This window comes from Python bivittatus, unplaced genomic scaffold (genome assembly GCF_059951505.1).
Source record: "Python bivittatus isolate LINGU-HERP-01145 unplaced genomic scaffold, Pbiv_v1 ctg000220_np1212, whole genome shotgun sequence".
Classification (NCBI taxonomy): Eukaryota; Metazoa; Chordata; class Lepidosauria; order Squamata; family Pythonidae; genus Python; species Python bivittatus.
Window position 1 is genome coordinate 19,121,995 of NW_028277048.1, and position 19,342 is coordinate 19,141,336.

Here is a 19,342-nt window from a genome sequence, read left to right on the forward strand (position 1 = left end):
ATTGCTGGACTGCATGGCTGGCTGTGCAGTTGTATTCTTGGAATAGAAGTCTCTTTCAGTAGCACCCAAGAGCAGTTTTGCTGTTAGTTATAACCAAGATTACAAAATGTGTCTCTACTAGCTAGCTTTTTGTAATATGTTCCAGGTACTGGATTCCAAATAAAGACCCTGATCAACACACTGCTTCCTAGTTCACTCTAGGGAACAGGTTCCTCTTTAAAGAGAAACACATTTCCCTAAGAACTGAGATATCCCATGAAATATCAGATCTACGGTCTGGAAGATTCTGTTGCTTGAAACAGAGCCCTCCCAAACTGTCAGATAGCAGAGAGTTCTGGGTAAAGCATCAGGTAAATCTGCTTCAGTTGAAACAATCCAAGGATTGTTCACTTTTCTCTTAATGGATTTCTACAACTGAAACCTATATGTGCATACAGAAATCCTTTGATAATTTTCTTGTCATTTCCTGACAAAGAAGTGAGAAATCTTGTAATGGAGATCATGAAATAACTGCTTGTTAGGATTTTCAAATATCCACGTTCCATTTCTTCCCAAAGAAATTAACATTCAACATTAAGAAGGAATATAGGTTAAAGGATAGCAAGTGCAATGGTGGTGGAAATTCACAGACACGTTTCTTAAAGGAGGTAATGGTGACAAATGCACGTATGGATTGTTATCACCTCCTCACTTGCTTTTCTAAAAGACTATCTTTTAGAGTTTGGTCATTTTAAAAAATATTTTATTTTGGAGCTCTTGCAAAGGACCATCTACAGTACCCTTACAGACTGCTAGTAGTTTCTGGAGGACAGGTTGACAACCATTGCACTGATTTTTTTAATTGAAGAAACCAGAATTGGCTGACTCCACACATTACACTAAGCAATAAGCTATGGATTACCAAATACAGTGGCTCGGTTCACATAATATGCTATGTAAAAGTGAAAATGTATGATAACAGTGTGGTCTGTGAATCCAACCCAAGATTATATAAATACTTTTGATCTGGACAAGCTATAAATAATATCAGAATGAACTGTTTTCAGGGTTAAGTCAGCATTGAAGCACTGCTAAATTTTTCTACAGAAAATATTGTGCAAAAAACCCCCAACTCATTTGAGGAAATGTAACTGGAGAGAGCTGGCAGAACAGTTGCTGAAGCATGTTCTGTAGATGTCTGCAAAGCCAAGTGCAATCACTAATACCATTTTCTTTTTCCCTTTTCTTGAAAAATCAGAAAGCCCGAAAGAGAGTTCTGAGCCCACAGGTTCCCCAGCTCCTGTCATCCAGCACAGTTCAGTGACCGCATCTCCCAATGGGCTGAACGTCCGCTCTGCAGCTGAAGCCGTTGCCACTTCAGTCCTCACTCAGATGGCCAACCAAAGGACAGAACTGAACGTGCCCATACAGTCACATGTCATTATGGCACCGCAGTCTCAGTCTGCTGGCAGATGATGTCGCCAGTTGCATGGCATAGAACTAACCAATGAACTACAGCCAGAGAGACTGATCATAACTAAGCCCCTTGTTCAAAACGGGGCGGATACAGTTTTTGTTTTGTTCTTTTGTTTTATTCTTTTGATTTCTTAAAGATGAGTGATGGGCAGCTATGGAGCTTCTAACAAAGTATATCCCACATAGGTCCTGGCCTCAAACAACTGTCACAGGGCCACCATCTGTCCAAAGGTGGCTTTGGAATAAGTAATTTTGCCACACTTTAGAGACCATTTGTCATCCTATCTAGAATCAACGATTTGGATAGCCTTGTATAGTGTGATCTTAAATGGTTAAAGTTCAGGTATACATTGTGCTAACACTAAACCTCCCTTAGTTTGGTTACTCATGGTGCTTCCTTGTCTTGGCTACTGTAGCAAGAGAAAGCAGTTCTTGGGAGGAGCTGTGATATTTTGCTGGTGCTGGCCATTTTTTGAAAAAACCTTTAGCATCCCCACTGTTTTTGTAGCATATCCATCAACATGGTACCTGACCTTCAATTCCACACTTTCACACAGGATTCCAGCTCATGGCTCTGGAGGTGGTAAGCTCCATAATTTTGTGAGTTTGAACTGTTCAAATTGTTTTGTGAAGAAAGTAAGAAACTTCGCTCTTAGCTGCTGCAACTGATGGGTGATTTTGCTGTTCTGGAAGTGAAAATGGCAGGCCTGTTGTATGCATTGTAGATCACATAATTTGTACTATGCATATTATCAGGGATATATTTTCGGTCACGTTTTTATTTGGTACAAATTTTAACCTTTGTAGTTCAAGAGAGAGCCATCAAAACACAATGGAATTCTTTGGTCTTTAAGTTAATGGGATGATTTAAGGAGTATTGCAGTAATGAGAAGGAAGAACATTCACAAGGGCACCTCTTACTGTGTCTAGAAAAAAAATAGAGTGATTTATGCCATTGGAATTTGGGTAGTTGCAGAATCATAGGCATTGCAAATAGCAGGCACAAAGCTATACAGCATCAAGCTGCAGGACATAGCTAAACAAAGTTGATTTGGGACAATGTAGAAGTAGCTCATTGTCAAGGAAATGGGGGGCGGGGAAGTACCTCCATTCATGAATTCAAAAGATTTCAATACTATTATAAACCATGTTCATTTGAAAGGATAATCTGACATGTTTAATCCAGTGAACTTTTCAAGACTGTGGCCTTAAATCATGGACTATCTCAAAGGCAAGAGGGTGAGGCAAGCATTCCAAATTGCCTCTCCTCTTACCTTTTTTTCTGTCAAAGGTTTTCCACCCCATGTCTCCTTCAGGTAAGGTCAACTATTGCCTTTTCCATCTGTCTCCTCCAGAATAAATGCTGAGTTTCTTGCACATTGCTATTATATGGCAGATTGAAAACAAAAGAAGAATTGGAAGGAATAATTTCTCCTCTTTTCTTCTGCTTCTTGTCAAAGTATATGCATGTATATCTCAGATTGACCTTGACCTTTTGCTAGTTGGCCAATATTTAGCTTGAATCAGGAGCAAGAGGAAAAGGTACAGTGGGGTAGTTAGAGAGTGGCTATCATGAGCTTGCAACATGCCAACTCTTCCACTATTTTGTCTTCCTAATTATGATTTTTTTTTAATGAAGCATTGTCCTCTGAGGGGCTTTGTACTCCATGCTGCCAATCTATACAAAGATTTTCATTATTCCTCATTATTTCCACCCACTAGAAAGTGCACATATAACATACACACACACCAACGGCATGTATATGTGTGTATATATATATGGCAATGCTAGACTTAATGCAGGTTTTCTCTTATTAGGTGGATGCTGTTGCTATTGTCATTATCAATCCAGCTTCTCAGGACGTTCGTGCCGCTTGCCGCTTGCTCTCCAACTGTTTCCTTGCCTGAATATGATGATGTTGCTTCTGTTCTTCTGTGACTTGGTGTTTTATTTTTAATTTTTCCTTCTGGGTTCCTTTTCCTTTCTCCTTTGTTTAAAAGAAGCAAAATGTGTTTTGAATGTTTGCAGACTTCCTTTTAACAGGCATTTCAGACATCCTGTCACTTGTCTTCCTCCCTACCTCCCCCCCTTCCCCTTGCTTCCTTGATATGCTGAAAATGCAAGTTGGCAAGGGCTTTGAAATATAACTTGTCCCAACAGGGTATCTGTTTCCTTAGTGACAGTTCCAATAACAGTGCATAGCAGGTGCAGCCAGGATCTTCTCAGGTTAATAGAACAAGAAACAAGCTTGCTGGCAAGTGGGACAGATGGCAAGGTATTTTAGTTTTCAATTTTTTTTATTTTTAGTTTTTATTACTTTTTTGCACCTTTCAAAACATGACTGTACTGCATTCTTTCATTTTAAAAAACATTTCAGGATTCTGCTTGCTGTTGAACGAATGCAGTGCATGGCCAGAGAAAGCACTGTAGAATTTTGGTTGGTCATATTTTCCATTGGAAAATAAGGGATCACAGTAGCATTGAATCTGCTGTCTGAACTGGTATCTAAATTCATATTGACAACTAGCATTCTGTTGTGAGAAAGAACAAATGAAACTGTTTTTGGTCAGTTGCACCACTGGCCAATCTAGCTCAATGCTGTCCCCTCAGGCTAGCATTGGGGGCATGGCAAGAGCCCTGGCAAGGAAGTATGAACTTGAGTGAAATGTATCAGGATTTGCAAGTGAGTGATAGGCGGGGCCTTGCCAAATGTGGGTTATATTATGGATGGATTTCCTACCATAGTTCAAAATGACACCAAAAGACAGGTATGGCCTAGTATTGTCCTTTCTCAGTGAATGTACAGTTCCCTTCAAGAGTTCTTTAGTTGGGACACAGAACATGACACAGTAAACGGTAATAATTCAGAGCAAACTGGGTAGAGGGGCTGTGGTTTAAAAAAAAAGTCCTCAAATGTCTAATTTAAAAGTCCTGGCTTTTCTTTATTTTGGGCCATGAGATAGAGACTCCCAATCTTTCTCTTAGATGGCTTTTTTGTTTTAGAGAAGTTGGCAATTGAGCCTGGAACTTTCTATATGAAAATCAGTTGGTCTCTACTATAATATACTATAATCTCTCTCCTAATTGGAATTTCCTAATTGGACCTGAGGCTGCTTGAATGACTTTTAGGCAGGGGTGTAGAACACTCTCCCTCAACCTGGAACCCTCTGGAAGGGCTGGATGGGGTCAGGACTACAACTCTCATTGTCTTAAGAAAATTTGGCTATCTTGGCTGGAGTGATGGGAGTTGCGATCCATCACATTTGAGGATATCAGATTGAGGAAGGCCAGTCATTTTTAAAGATCTTGTAGAGTAGGGGTGGCCTTCCCTGTATGCCATGCATGAGTTCATCATCTGTTACCTGTCCTGCTGTTCAGTCGTCGTCACTCAGCCTGGTTTACTTAGTGCTGTTGCAGAGCGGACACATGTTGAATCTTCAGGCAATGTGTGAGCTGTGCTCAGGCTCTGAAGCAATAAGATCAAGTGTAGGGACAGGAACAGTCCAGAAGCAGGTAAGAGGCCTTGTGGAATGTGTCAGGACCTGATTTGGTGGGTCTGGTACAGTGCACAAGCGGCCTTCTGTGGGGCGGACATGCTGTGGTTCACGACCAGGGATTATAATATAGAAGAGTTTTCATAAAGCCTACATTGAGCATCTCATTCTATTACTCTGCCTTAAAAACATGACTGCAGCCTGGCTCCAGGAGTTCACTGCCCCAGTGCTCTAGTCCATTGGAATAAGAAGGGAATCCAGCAGCACAAAAGCATAAATAATATGGGCCACAAAGGCATTTTTATGTACCCCTAGGAACTCCTGCTGCAGCTTTGGATAAACTCCACTCTTCTTTCCAATTTCTTTCTCTTTTAAAGTATCATGCTGTTACAGATGGAGAAATATTGGTGGGGGGGGGCTAAATAAAATTAGAAACCACACCTACCTGTCTGTTGGACTCTGCCGTAATCCTGACCAAGATATGCACCCCTTAGTTGAAATAGAGCCTGTGAACAGAATGAGACAATCTTGTCATTATTCGAAAAATGTATTTGAAGGAAATAATTTCTCTTACAGCATTTTAAAGTTAATTTCTGCTTTACTGCCCTCTTTTCCATTTACTTGCATCTGGATTGTAGTGGTTGCCTTAGTATGATCCTGTGCTCCTAGTGATCATTAAAAATGAAGCAACATTTGCCAGTTACCTGGGATCCTGCTATTCAATACCTGCCTGATTAGAATGGAAGAGCCCTGGAACTATGACATTCTAGGTGTATGAGTAATCTCTGTTGCATGGAATCACAGTGAGAAGTGGCACTTATAAGGCCACAGAGGTATGTGAAGAATTGGTTAGCCTGTGGTCAGTCCTACTATAAACCTAGCTGACCCACAGGTTGTCAGGAAGCTCTGATAAATATGTTATTACAACTCATAACATTCGTCATTGGGTTTGTAGCCAGGATCACAAAGAGTCACCACAGTCACCTTCAGATGTTGGCCAAGATGTAAGTTGTTGCCTAAAAATAATTCTCTTCAAGTAAACAAAGACCTTTTGAGACTGGGGACAGGGTGAGGGGGGATCCTTGCAGGTTACTCTTCTAGCTCAGAGAAGACTGCCATGTTACCTATGCATGATAAGCTAAGGCTGATCTACATATTCTGGAGCAATGATCCTCATTTTATTTCAGTTTATTTTGTGATTGTACAAGGAAGCAAATTCTGGGCTCATACCTATATTTATAAGAAATTGCATGGGTTATGGCTTTTCTAAGTATGTACCCTTTCAGCCTGCCAGTTGACCAATGGTTACATGTCTGTGGCTGAACCCTTTAACAAAATTCTGTGCTTGTAACAAAGGCAGCAAACTGGGAAACTATAGTATAGCTTTCTGTACTACTGTTTAAGTGCAAAAAACTTCTTCTATGAGACGGAGAAGTATTATCATCCATAAGTAGTACATTCCCACAACATGATTCTTAATATGTGAATCTGTCTCTGATGATTAAGCATTAGCATTTAAATAAGCTTCATGAGGAAGTTGGCTGTATAAGCTTCATTATATAGCAGTTTTCACAAATGGCAGTGCTGGGCTGAAAAGACTCATATAAAGGATCTTGTGTCAGTCCCATCAAATCATGGGTGGTTTTATTTGTTTTAAATACTTCCCCCCACCCCCATCTCCAGCAAATTGCAAATAGCTTTCAAAATCTTTCTGTTGTCTACTCCTGGCAAAGCCAGGTAGCAAAATTGAGGTGATTTTTTGTATGTTCCTCTGATTTCATGGAACTAGTTCATAATTCTTGGTTCTGTTCATGTGTGTGTGGCCTTTACCTCTGAACAATTTCATCTATCACTCTAAGAGGTATTGAGGTTTTATAGAATAGAATCAGGGAACTTCCTGTTATACAATACCCTCAGGTATTTATCTTACTTTTTTCTTTTCTTTTCAAATGTTACAGTAATAATAGTAAATGTCTCTAATAGAACTTTGATACCACTAGTTGCTGCTGAGAGAAATACTGCAATTTGTCCCAGCTCCTTAGGGAACTACAATATCCCATTCTAGCTCCAGTGGTTTTAGATTACCCATCTCTAAGAGAAACTTACGTTTTACCCATAACAGTGGACTCTTTCACACATTATGCTAAGCAAAAAAACTACATTATAGCTTTGTATTTGTCTGAGCCAGGCCCGTGTCTGTTTCAGTGTAATCTCGGCATGTGATTTTCAGCATACAAGACCCAGGCGGTTTGGCTTCTGCTGGTGATTTGAACTCCATAAGGATTCAGTGCAAAGAACCTTATGGCAGCTATGCTTTCCTTATAAAAACTAGGGCTGCATAGGAGATGCTTTCAGCCAAAAATAGACTTCTGTTAATGCAGACTTCATTATGCCCTCCCTACATCTTCTGGAGAAGCTGCCCCATGTCATTCTTCTGGTTGTCAGCGTCTGCCTTCCCATAGAATACATGCGGCCATGAACAGTAATCCTTTGTGTCCCGCCAAGCAGCCTACTGTTGAGTGCAACCCTTGCTTGTTTGCGGCTTATGGGGAAGCTGTAGTAGACTCAGCTATCCATGCCAACAGAGAGGGAGATTACAATGGCTGCAAAATATAAAAGAGAAGAGAGAACCCATGGTAGAAAATTATGTTGCTCTAAGTTACCTGGCTCTAGTAAGGAATCTTTGAATAGAAAGCCATGATAGGAGTTACTCACCATATAAAATGTTAACAGTTAATACTAAAAAGTAATTATGTGTTAAATGCATATTTTTAAAAATTACCAACAATTGCAGACATATGCTTGTGTAAGTGTGCGTGTTTTTCCCCTTGTGGTTTTTGTTGTTGACTGCCGAAGAGGAGTTCTTGTTTGTGTTCCCTGGTCAGCTTGCTTATTTGGATTCTGACCCATTTGACCCAACTGTTCCAAATTGCTTGATAGGGACGGTCACCTGCTTCTGTCCTGCTTTTGTCTTCCATTCTTTTAATTGTATCATCCTATTTTAGTGAAGGGTACATTTCCTGACTTCAGACAATTTTTACAAGTTTATCAAACATGCTTGCTGTTTCCTTTCTCTGGGGAATGGTTAAAAAGTGAAATTCACAGATGGCTCTGGTACTGTTGAACAATCATTCTTTCTGCCCTGCTTCCCTGCTTTACCAAACCTCCACACATCAGCTCTCTGCCAAAATCCCTTTCCTCTAGGGCAGTGTTTCTCAACTTCAGCAACTTAAAGATGTGTGCATGCTGGCTGGGGAATTCTGGGAGTTAAAGTCCACATATCTTAAAGTTGCTGAGGTTGAGAAACACTGCTCTAGTGTAAAAAGAATTGCAATTCTAATCAAGGTCTGGGGAAGGGCGGGGGGGAAAAGCCTTCAAGTTCTGTTTACTGGCATATCCTGCTTGCTGATTGACTGGCATCTGTAACCTCTCTACAAAACCATTTCTTTTTCAGCAGTGCATGGGGAGGGGTGTGCTTAGGAGGATTATTTCTTGCAAATAATATATTGTGACTTGGAATGCTATTCTTTCCACATTGGATGGTGTTTATGGTATATTCTAAAGAGGAAGAGCAATTCATGTATTCAAAGACAGCATTCTCCATGTTTTAGACTGAAAAGTCATTGGCTGGATTCATGCATCTACTTAAGCCATAGTTTCATGAATAAACCACAATTGATTGGATTTGCACAATATACTAAGTTATAAATCCTGATTTATGAACCACAGTGACAGTGTTCACTCAGTGCTGATAGGCCAAACCAAACAAATTACATTATGGCTTGAATGGATGATGAGCTCAGCCATGGAATTGGGAAAACAAGAATTCTTTGGGGACATTCAGCCTTTTCTGGAAGCCAGCACAAAGTGAGAATTTCTACTTCTTTTTCCCTCTGTGGTGGTTCTTGATCAAGGTCCCACCAGATCTTGGCCCTGTTACTTGTTTTAGCTCTAGTGCTTCTCCCCGCCACCATCAATTCTAAGGCAAGGACCCAACCTTCATGCCTTCCAGATGTGTGGAATTCTGCTCCCAGAATTCTCAGCAAAGGTTATGAGGACTGGGGAATTCTGAAAGTGGAACATCTCCATACACCTGGAGAGCAGCTAGGCGGAGTGTGTGTGTCTCTGTGGTCACTTTATAGAAGGAACTCTCTATAGCTGCCCCAGATAGAATGCTCACTGGATAGGCTCAGGATGCTCTGTCATTTCATGTATGTTAACAGTAACTGCACCAAAGTGGAAGTTAAGTCAAATCTAAAGGATGGGTGGAGGATAGTGGTAGCAAATCTAGCTTAACTAATAGATAAGTTGTCATTGGTTGAAAAGAAAACTCCAAATTCCCAAATCCTAGAGACGGAATTCAGGTAGTCCCCAGGTTAAGAACACCCGGGTTACAGATGATCCATAGTTAAGAACGGAGCCTATTATAGCAAAATTTGAGTTAAATACACAATGGTTTGAATTTATTACGCAATACTACTTATACAATATTATTCAGTAATACTGTTCCGGCTTTCATACAAATTCGACTTAAGGACAGACCTTGGGAATGGAACTCATTCTTAAACTGGGGACTGCCTGTATTGCATTTGGTCTAATAATATTGTGCTAAAAATCAGAAGTGATTTTACAACTGTTTAGTTTCCACTTGGCCATTTTGCATTTTATGGTTACAAATTTTTAAACCATCCTGCCCCGTCATTAGTATGGGGTGCATCAACCAAAGAAAAATAAAATTTACAAACACAGTGTAAAAGTTCGCTACAGGTAAGAAATAATGAATATTGGTTAACTTCCATAGGAAACAAGAGGGTGAATTACCCAGATTTTTTTATCTCACCCAGCAGAGTCTTGCTTCAGAACTGACATTCCTCAAATTGTTCAGAATCTAAACAAGCAGAATAATGTATTGGTCTAATTCCAGTCATAAAGTGGATAGAGTAAGTTTGGTGCAGCACTAACAAGCAGGAAGAAAACATACACTCTTGAAATCCAGTGACATTCAGGATTTCCACTACAATATTTTATGTACAATATTCTCATAAAGCAGTCTAATCTGATTTTCTGAGCTGGCCAGCAGTTTGCCAAAGTTGAAAGACCAAGCCATCGCATTATGTAGGGGTTTACATTATGGCCCCTGAATAAGGCCATTTGACATCCAAAATGCATTGGGCGTTGGTAGCGTATTTCAGTAAGCCTGCTTTCTTATAACATGGAGACATACTCTTTGCGTGTGTTAGCCACCCTCCTGTAAAAGAGTGCTAAATTTGATTGTTGCCTGCTCATATTACCTCTTGAAGAACTTCCTCCTATCAACAACAAATGACCTTTTTCCACACTGGCTGCTCCTTAGCAGCATGTGAACCAGGTTTAGCCAAAGTTTGTGTGTTAAAATGTCCTAGTATGGTTTTTGCCACACTCTGGCCCTACTGCCTCATGTTACGTTGGTTTGCCACACTGCATGTTATGCCCTGGCCTAGCTCATAAGTATGTACTGCAACACAGTTGCAACTTGAAACCCAGCAATGTGGAGACATGGCCACTTACCAAGTAATCTGTGTTGAAAGGGTCCCTGATTGTTCTCTATAGCATTTTTATCACACCAGTGAGATAGAGCAGGAAATTATATTGGCAGGGTAAAAAATGCCAGAAGTACATGGGGAAGCTCCTTTTAATTAAAAAAATGACAAGATTATGGGTGAACTTACGAAATCTGTGTGTAATTGGCTTTGTTCTGAATCTAAGTGCCAGTTCTTTATAGCAGAGTTTAAAATAACTTCCTTGTTATTGATAATTTACTAAATACTTGCAAAGTTATAATAGGGAATTGAGTTTAATTGCATGCTGACTTTGGTCTCCCTCTTACATGCTTGAGAAATAATAGGAATGTTGGTCTTAATTTTTTTTTCCCTTGGTACTTGGTAATTGAGCATAGTGCGTGAAGCAGCATTCAGCTTCATTACTGGCCCCTGAGGCAGAAGCTCCTAAACAGGTCTGTGAGCTGACTGATGCTTAGTTGCATGCGAAAGAACACTTTTTATCTTCTATGATAACATGGTTTATTTTTTCCAAGATTGGATAGGAGAAGAGGTTTTCACCGCAAGTTCTATTTGAAATTAGTCTGCACTTAAATAATTGGTTGTGTGATTTTTTTGCCAGTGTAAAAACACTTATTGATGTAAAGCCATAAAAATGGGGGAGCAATCCTTTGGGCATAATTATAATGGGAACTCCAGTAGATGTGTTGGAATGTATTCTTCAGTTCTAAGACTGAAAATGACATATGGTACAGAAGACCTATGCTCAGAAGAACTGTCTTCCTTATCTAGACCCATTTCAATCTGGCTTTTGGGCAAGATATGCTACTGAGACAGCTTTGGAAGATGATCAGAATGAGAAATTAGTTAGGGGGGGTATGTCTCAGCTAATTTTTCTGGATCTCTTGGTGGCTTTTGGGACCATCTGCCATGGTTACTTCTGAACTGGTTGGCAGAATTGTTTTGCAGTGGCTTCTTTCCTTTTGGGCAACTTCCAGAAGGTGGTGCTGAAGAAACAACTATTTTGACACCTCGGCCATTGGCCTACGGTGTCCCACTGAGTTCTGTTTTGTCCCCTGTGCTCTTCAACATTTACATAAAGTTGCTGTGGGGGGAGGTATTATCCAGTGCTTTAGAATAGAAATGTCATGTAGTTCTTTTGCACCAAACTATCCAACTCCAAGAAGAAACTAGTACCCTTGAATGCAAGTTAAATTCAGTGATTAGTTGGATGAGGGAAATTACAGCAAGTTGAAATTATATCCAAACAACAGACAGATCCTGTTAATGAGTAAGAAAATGGACTTTGGAATTAAGATTCCAAAGATTGCATGCCCCCTGAAAGAAGTCTGCAGTCTTGGAGTAATCCTTGATCTTCAACAGTCACTGGATTTGAGAGTAGTAACTGAGTCAGTGAGCACATGGTACAGGGATTGCATGATGCCTACATCAAAAGATCTGCACTGGTTGCCAGTTGTGCTTACTGGGCACAATTTAAGGCATTGGTATTGATCTTTAACACAGCTTAGGATCTGACTGAGGAACTACCTGTCCTTTACAAACTGTCTATGTGTTTACATCCAGGAGATGTCCCACTGAAAATGCCCCGTGAGTTGCTTGAGTAGAAAGATGAGGTATAAAAATTAAATAGTATCATTGCAGAAATGAGACAAAGATCCCAGGTTGTCCACTCAGACTAGAGAAGCCAAGGTGAGAAATCCAGGTACACCATGCTAATGAGTTTTACTACCCCATTGCTTTGTAACAGCGATTCCCATGAAAGAAAGTTTAGGTGGTAATTTCTTCACTTGCATTTTTGTAGTAGAATTTGTGTGCACTAAAGCCCTCTAAGGAGTCAGTGCTGAAGCTGTAGGAGAGTATAACCCTATGCTCAGTATTGGAGGATGTAGAGCATCATTTGAAAGAGAAGGCCTGTTTTCCACAAGTAAGCACATTGGTGGGGAAACCGCAGTGCAATAAATGGCTCAGGAGACTTGCCAATACTTGAAGCGTTCTCTCAGAATCTGTGTGTTGAGTGATGTAGTTTATGCAACTGAGCTCGAATCCTTTGACAAAAGTACTTCTACTATAGCTTTCTCCAATCGGACATAAGGTTGAAGGGGGCTGCAGCACTACAACAATCTCGCAAAGAATATCCACATCCTAGCAGTGGATATGGGAGGTGGAGTAGCAGTTACAAGACAGTAGCCTCTGACTCAGTGAGGGGTGTTTCCTTCCTTTCCCCTGTGCTAAAAGTCTCTGCTCAGTGCTTGAATTCAGGCAGCTGAATGTCAGTGGCAACAGCTGAAATAAGTATATTTAAAGATTCCCCCAACCCCTTATAAGCCTGCCTCAGAGCAAAATCCTCGTCACAGATGTGTCCAGTTGTAACTTCTTGTGGTTGCTTCATTTCTTTTCTTTTTTTTTTGAAACAGGGAGCGGAGCAGCTGTGTTTTCTTGCAGCTTTGTTGGAACCAGCTACCCCAGGCCCCTAACCTTTCCTCCTGCTCTTGAGAGAGAGAGAAAAGGTGTATTTATCCATTATTATTATCCAGGGAAAGAGAAAGGTGTACTTCTCTCTCCCTGCATAATAGACCTTGCCTTTGTGAACGTGAGCACTCCAGAAGTCTACCTTTTGGCTTCAGGTTGTCAAATCATCCAAAGTGATCTGTATCATGTCTGATCACTGTTGATTTACCCAGGGTGCTTCCTCTCACATTTCCACAGCCTCTGGGTTTCTCTCCCATGGACCCCACCTGCCTACATTTCCATGGCCTTCCCTTCTTGTAGCAAAATGGCTGTCCTGCAGGATCCCATGGGATACCTTTCTTTCCATAAGTAGCTGCCTGTCTTGTTTTTTGCTATCTTTTCAAATATAGAAATAGTATATGGAGAGCTTTTTATGATCAATAAATTGAGGGTGGGGGAGAGAGATCCCTGAATGCTTAACCACAAAAGAGGGTTTAGTATCTCATAAAATGAAATGCGTATCTATAAATATATATAGAACTATATAGGCATATATCAGCTCTTTTCTCCTCCATGGCTGCCATTCCTTCTGCAGTGGCCTTGTTGATGTGTCACTTCCTGAAATGTAGGTAAATCTGAGGTTCCAGCCCTTCTCTCCTCCAACAGAGATTTTTCTTAGGTTTTTTTGCCTGTAAGAATTAATAGGCGTGAGGGAGGGTGTGAAAGGTGGAGTGATGTATCTACTTGACTGGTAAGCCAACCAATAATTCACCGAAGTGCTCCTGTGAGCAGGTCCTCACAAGCTAGCATTTTGCCTGTCCCGTGGTTCCCATGGCCCTGTGTTGGCTACCACAGGCCTGGGTGAGTTGTGGCGTTTCATCTTTGTATTCTTCTATTTTTAAAAATTTAAAAATGAATAAATACACAAAACCCTGCCACTTAGCAACTTGTTCTTTCAGCCACTGTTCTTACCAAACATATAATGTGCCTTTTTATTTATGCTGCAAATGTAACATTAAAATATTAACAAAAATAAGCTCATTTGTATTCTCTTTTTTTTCTGCTTGGTGGTCCATGAAATGTTTATCTCTAAATGGCAGGACGTAGTTACATTCTGTCTTCCTTCTCTTGCTGCCCTCTGCTTGATGTTTTTTCTCAAATACCTACTATGTCTCCTTGAATGCATAGTAAAGGTAAGAAACTAGTGGTGTGATCCTTTCTATAAGAGTGGCTCTTCTATTGGAGGAACTGTTTTTAAGTATAGTTCTACCCAGAGCTCTCTCTTTTGTCTTCTTTTTATAACTGCTCTTGTGCTTCATAAGATAACAGAAAGCTGGGGGGGGGGGGGGAGCTGTGTGCACTGGCCACCTTTACCTGTAGCCATTGCTCATAAAATTATTGTCAGGACTGATTTTTGTATGAATGGAAACCCGTCAGGCTGCTACCAAAAATATTTTGAAAACTGCTGGCATTAAAACATATGTTTCTAGAAAGCCTTGGCTTCCGCTGAGGTTTGTCAGGAGCGGTGACCTGTGAAGATGTATCAGCATACACACGCAGGCCTTTTTTCTCCTAAGAAGCACTATCCATCTTTTGCTGAATGTTGTTCAGGTACCGCATGCGGAGTAGAAAACCAGAGCCTGGCCAGAGCTCTGCACTGGCAGATTCCTATGCTTTTGAAAGCCTCTCCGTGGTCCTTTGCAGTCCAAACGAATTCTGGAATTGGTTGGCAACCAAAATCGGTGTGGATCAAATTCTTGATGTGGACAATTTCACTCTCTCCCCCATCTTCTGCCCATTGCTTTTAGCTGGGGTGGGGGAGGGAAGGAAGAGGCCCACTTTGGCAAGTTATCACTAGATAAAACCAGATGAGAGAAAAACATGTTAAGTTTGGGATATGGCACCCAGAAGAATCCCACAAATAAATGGAGCTTGTGAGCTGAAAGAAATGCCCTCGCCCCCTGCCTAGGCAGAGGTCTCTTTGTGCTCTCTGTCAGAAGTATCAGACAGCCTGAACTAATGACAGCTGACACTATGATTGATAACATCTACACTTGAGCAGGCAGATGCCTCTGAACTAGATCCTCAAAAGTTGCAGGTAGCCAAGCTTTTCTTGCATGCAGAATATTTCTACTAAAAGTACTTCGTTACAAAACGGCTTTAATGGCTGCTTAACATGAACCTACTTTCAGGGCAAAGAGCAGGAGAAAAAGCTAAGGATTGCTTTGTGGTAAGTTATGTTTTTATTTGAATTGGATATTGCTATTCACTAACTATATGGCTACTGATACAAATTTCACAGTGATGCACAAACACACAGAAACCCTTCAAGACACCTAAACAACAGTATTAAAGGGAAAAAAGAAAAAAGCTCAGGAGAAGCTGGTTTTAAAATCACATCAACAATGAAAAGTGTTCAGACAAAAGTTTTAACCAACTTTTGAAAAGATGGCAAGAAGGATGACTCTGCCGCTTGGAGAAGTCCAGAAGACACTTGTAAAGAGGCCTTGTTCCCTGCAGAACCTAAACTGAATTAGTGTCTTCATCTCACCTCTGAGCAACAGTGGATCTATTAGGACCTCTTAGCAGGGTACACCCCAAAAGGCTGCTGGTTTCATGAGGCCTTGCAAGAGTTTGTGGTTTGCCCTGCCAGGAATATAGTTGATGTCTTGGTTGATAGCTGGAATAGGAAATTAACTAGACTGGTTGACTCCATGTGCTCTCTCACTTCAAGAATGGCCCTGTGGCATCCAGATGAACTACAAGAGCTAAAGCAGCATGGCAGATCATCTGAGTGGAAGAAGCCTCAACCGAAGGTGGATAGTCCAGCATCAGTCCCCTTTGTGGCGATAGGCTGTGTAATATGTGCTACAAAGAGTTTTTCTTCTGTGAATTTGCATCTGCTAGCTTGCAGCCTGCTCAAATAAAACATCCCTTTGAGGGTTTGAGGAGCCTGACTTATACCCCTGTCTCAGTTCAATTACAGACCCCTCAGGATACTTTCAATTAGCTTTTTGCAGAGAAAATCTCTTGCATTTGGGCCTGCTTGGTGGCTGCCACTGCTGCAGAACCATTTATGAAGATATCTGGCAACTTCTTTTATATAGTGATAGGCAGGATCCATCTCGATTTGTGATGCCTAAGGATGTGGGTAGGCTTTCTGGGCTGCACGTTTTCCCGCATCCTTTTGATCCTTACCTAATTTGGCACATAACTTCTAGCCAAGAGGTTACTGGAGGCATCTTAGTTGACATCATTAAGTACCTCTGCCAGGGAAGGTAGAATGTTTAAAGGAGACAATCATATTTTAAAAGCCAGCTTTGAATCCAGCTTTGGAGATGGTCTGTGATAAGCGAATGTTGGGCGAAGATTTGCTTCTCAGTATCTGCATAAACCTGTTGAGAGAATAATCAGGAGCTTTGAGCTGGATGCTGTCAATGTGCTGACACCTACTTCGGATCAGGCCATGGCACCCTGAAATACCTGTGTATAATTGGTAATGGGATGAATGAAGGATGTTAAATTGAAACTGAATCCAGATAAAACAGTGTTCATTGGAAGCGGTCATAATCCCAGAAAGGTGGTAGATTTTCCTGTTCTGAAAAATGTCACATTCTCCCAGAAGGAACAGGTACCATAATTTGGGGGTATTTTGAATCTCCAGTTTCCATATTGAAGCAATGGCCAGGAGCACCTTGGATTGATACACCAACTGCATTGCTTTCTGGAAGGAAATGATCTCAGACCTGTAACGCGTGTGCTGGTAACTTCCAGGCTTGACTACTGTAACTTGCTCTACCTGTACCTGCTTTGGGGTCTAGTCCAAAAAGTTCAATTGCTGCAGAACTCGGCAACCATGTTTATCTCTGCCTAGATGTGCTGAGTGCCCTGCATGTCACTTTTTCCCAGTCAAAATAGATTCGTGATTATTTATACTGAAGTCCTATTCAGCCTCAGTTCATGCCTTCTGAAAAAAGTACTTCTTTCAGTACAGCTTCCCCTTTCCCTGCCACTGAAATAATTGAGAAGACTTGCCTGTCTTGGCCTCAGCCTCCTCTCCTGCAGCTCAGGGCCAGGTTGCTCTGAATGTTTTTGGAATACCTTCCTTGTTGACTTAAGCCCCCTCCCCACACCTTTGCACTGGCTTTTTAAAAGGCCCTAAAAGTCCATTAAAAAAAAAAAAGAGGCCTTTAATTGTTGATTTTTAAATTGTTTTTCATCTTTCTAGTTTTAGATGTTGCTGAATTTTGAGCTTGGTAGTTGACAGTACAAACAAATCAGGCTCACCCATTATGGAAGTTGGAATCTGGGGCATCGCTTTCCCAGAAACTCTGAACTGCTCCTCCAGCTAGAGAGGGGCTTATACAAGAGTTCCATCCCAGGAGAATATTGGCAGCGTAATCTCTTTGGACTTATTTGCATTTGCATTTTTTTAAGAAAAGAAAAACACCCTTTCAACAGATCTCCAAAATGAACTGTCAATCTGTACAGAAGTCTCAAAATGGATGAGAAGGCTAACCCACCCGTCTTAATAGCTGGATAGCCTCATTCTAGCCCGCAAAACTCTCTGCTCCATTTGATTTTTATAAGATAAATAGGAAGCTGGCCTATTGGACAGTATCACTCTGTGGCATAACCTTCATTTTCAAGAATGCCTTCAGGTCCCATGCTTGTTCCTAGAATTTGTTTTTTTTAAATGTAGGTGGCTGTAGTCCAGTGCTTTGTATGAAAGTAAATTTTCTTTGAAAATTGGAAACCCCATCAGTTTTAACTACTTTCCCTCTCTTTACTATCATCCGGCCACACTTCTCCAGTCCAAATGACATCCCAATGTCCTCACTGTAGATCTGTGTCAGGTGGATCAGTGAGTCAATGTCTGATTCACTCTTAGCATACAGCTTGATGTCATCCATGTAGAGGAGGTAGCCATTCCTGAACTTGTAAGAGTGGCTGGATAGTGTAGTGGTTAGAGTGCCACCCTTTGATGCGGGAGGCTGGGGTTCGAATCCCAGCTGGTACCTACCTTACCAGTAGGGGTCCTTTATATATTTAAAAAAAAAAAAAAAAAGATCCCCTTGGTATGTGTCTTCCTCAATCTCGGGTCCTCTGCCAGAGGCCTCGGAGTTTGAGGGTTCTGCACAGTATATTAGCTGTTCCCAGCACTGCACTCTTCTGCACAGAAAGCTCTGAGGTTGTTCCTGGGATCTGTTGGGGCCATTCTCCCAGCTTAGGAGTCACAGCCCCGAGTGCTTCTACCACCACTGGGACCACTTTGGCTTTTACTTTCCACATCCTCTCTAGTTCTTCCTTTAGGCCCTGGTACTTCTCCAGCTTCTCATGATCCTTCTTCCTGATGTTGCTGTCACTTGGCACTGCAACTTCTATCGCTACCACTGCCTTCTGGTCCTTGTCTACTACCACCATATACTATCTTCCATAGAGCTTGGGCCATCTCTGGTTCATTGAAAAATAGCAAGTGGTCCTCCTCTCCATGTAGACATGCTATCAGGGCTCCCTGACATTAAAAACAGAGGGGAGTAATCAGCTGGCCGAGATTTGACCTCGAGTTGCCAAATGCTGGGGCCAGCCCCTACTATATCCCTTGACCACACAGCTCCCAAAGGCCTTATGACAAATACTTGTGGGATCATCCCATTGTATCCTAACAAACAGTGAGATAGGGTAAGTTGGACATTACTAGTTGACCTAAAAATCTGATGCACAGCAGAGCAGGGATCTGAACTGAAATCTCTCTGCTGAACATATGATGTCCTAGAGTGCTGATTCTCCTTCTGCCCACCTGCCACAAACAAAGGAAATACTGCAGTGACATTGCTAACTGAACTATAAACAAAATTGTCTGTACAATTCTAGCATGGGCAGCCATAGCAAAGCATAAATCATGCTTTACAGATGGATTGATTCAGTATTAATTATTTAAATCATCGTGATGTGGCCCTGGTAAATACTTCGAGGAAATGTCTGGGTGTGCTCTCCATAGTTTAAATTTTTTTTGATAAAAATGATTAAATGGTCATTAAACAAGTCTGCAAGATCTCCACAAAGTAGGAAATCTGTGGACATTTATTGATTTTGATGTATGGCTTGTCTTTCCTTCAGGAGCACAGCATCCTTCAACGCACGACTTCCTCTCATTTTTTTCTACAATAATCCTTTGGGATAAATTGAGGAGAAAGGGATTGTTACAAAGTCATCCTATGAGTTTTTATGGCTGAGGGTGGACTTAACCAGGGTGTCCCCAGACCAGGTTCAACACCCCAAACCAGACATTATATTAGCTGCATAGCAGTGAAGAATGATTGCATTTGACTCTGATTTATTTTTCTCTGGTGCAGAAATCCAGGCAATTATAATCAGGAAAAGGC

The 19,342-nt window shown here is 41.2% G+C and overlaps 1 protein-coding gene across 3 annotated transcripts in view; it reads left to right on the forward strand.

Moving 5' to 3' along the window:
* Positions 1–13,992, forward strand: part of LOC103061925 (cyclic AMP-dependent transcription factor ATF-7) — a 124,372-nt gene extending 110,380 nt beyond the window's left edge. For all 3 annotated transcript variants that reach the window (XM_088138014.1, XM_088138015.1, XM_088138016.1), the window contains exon 12: positions 1,238–13,992. In XM_088138014.1, coding sequence (XP_087994140.1) covers positions 1,238–1,455 — 218 coding nt within the window. In that variant the 3' untranslated portion in view covers positions 1,456–13,992. The remainder of the gene's footprint in view (positions 1–1,237) is intronic.
* The last annotated feature ends 5,350 nt before the right edge of the window (positions 13,993–19,342 follow it).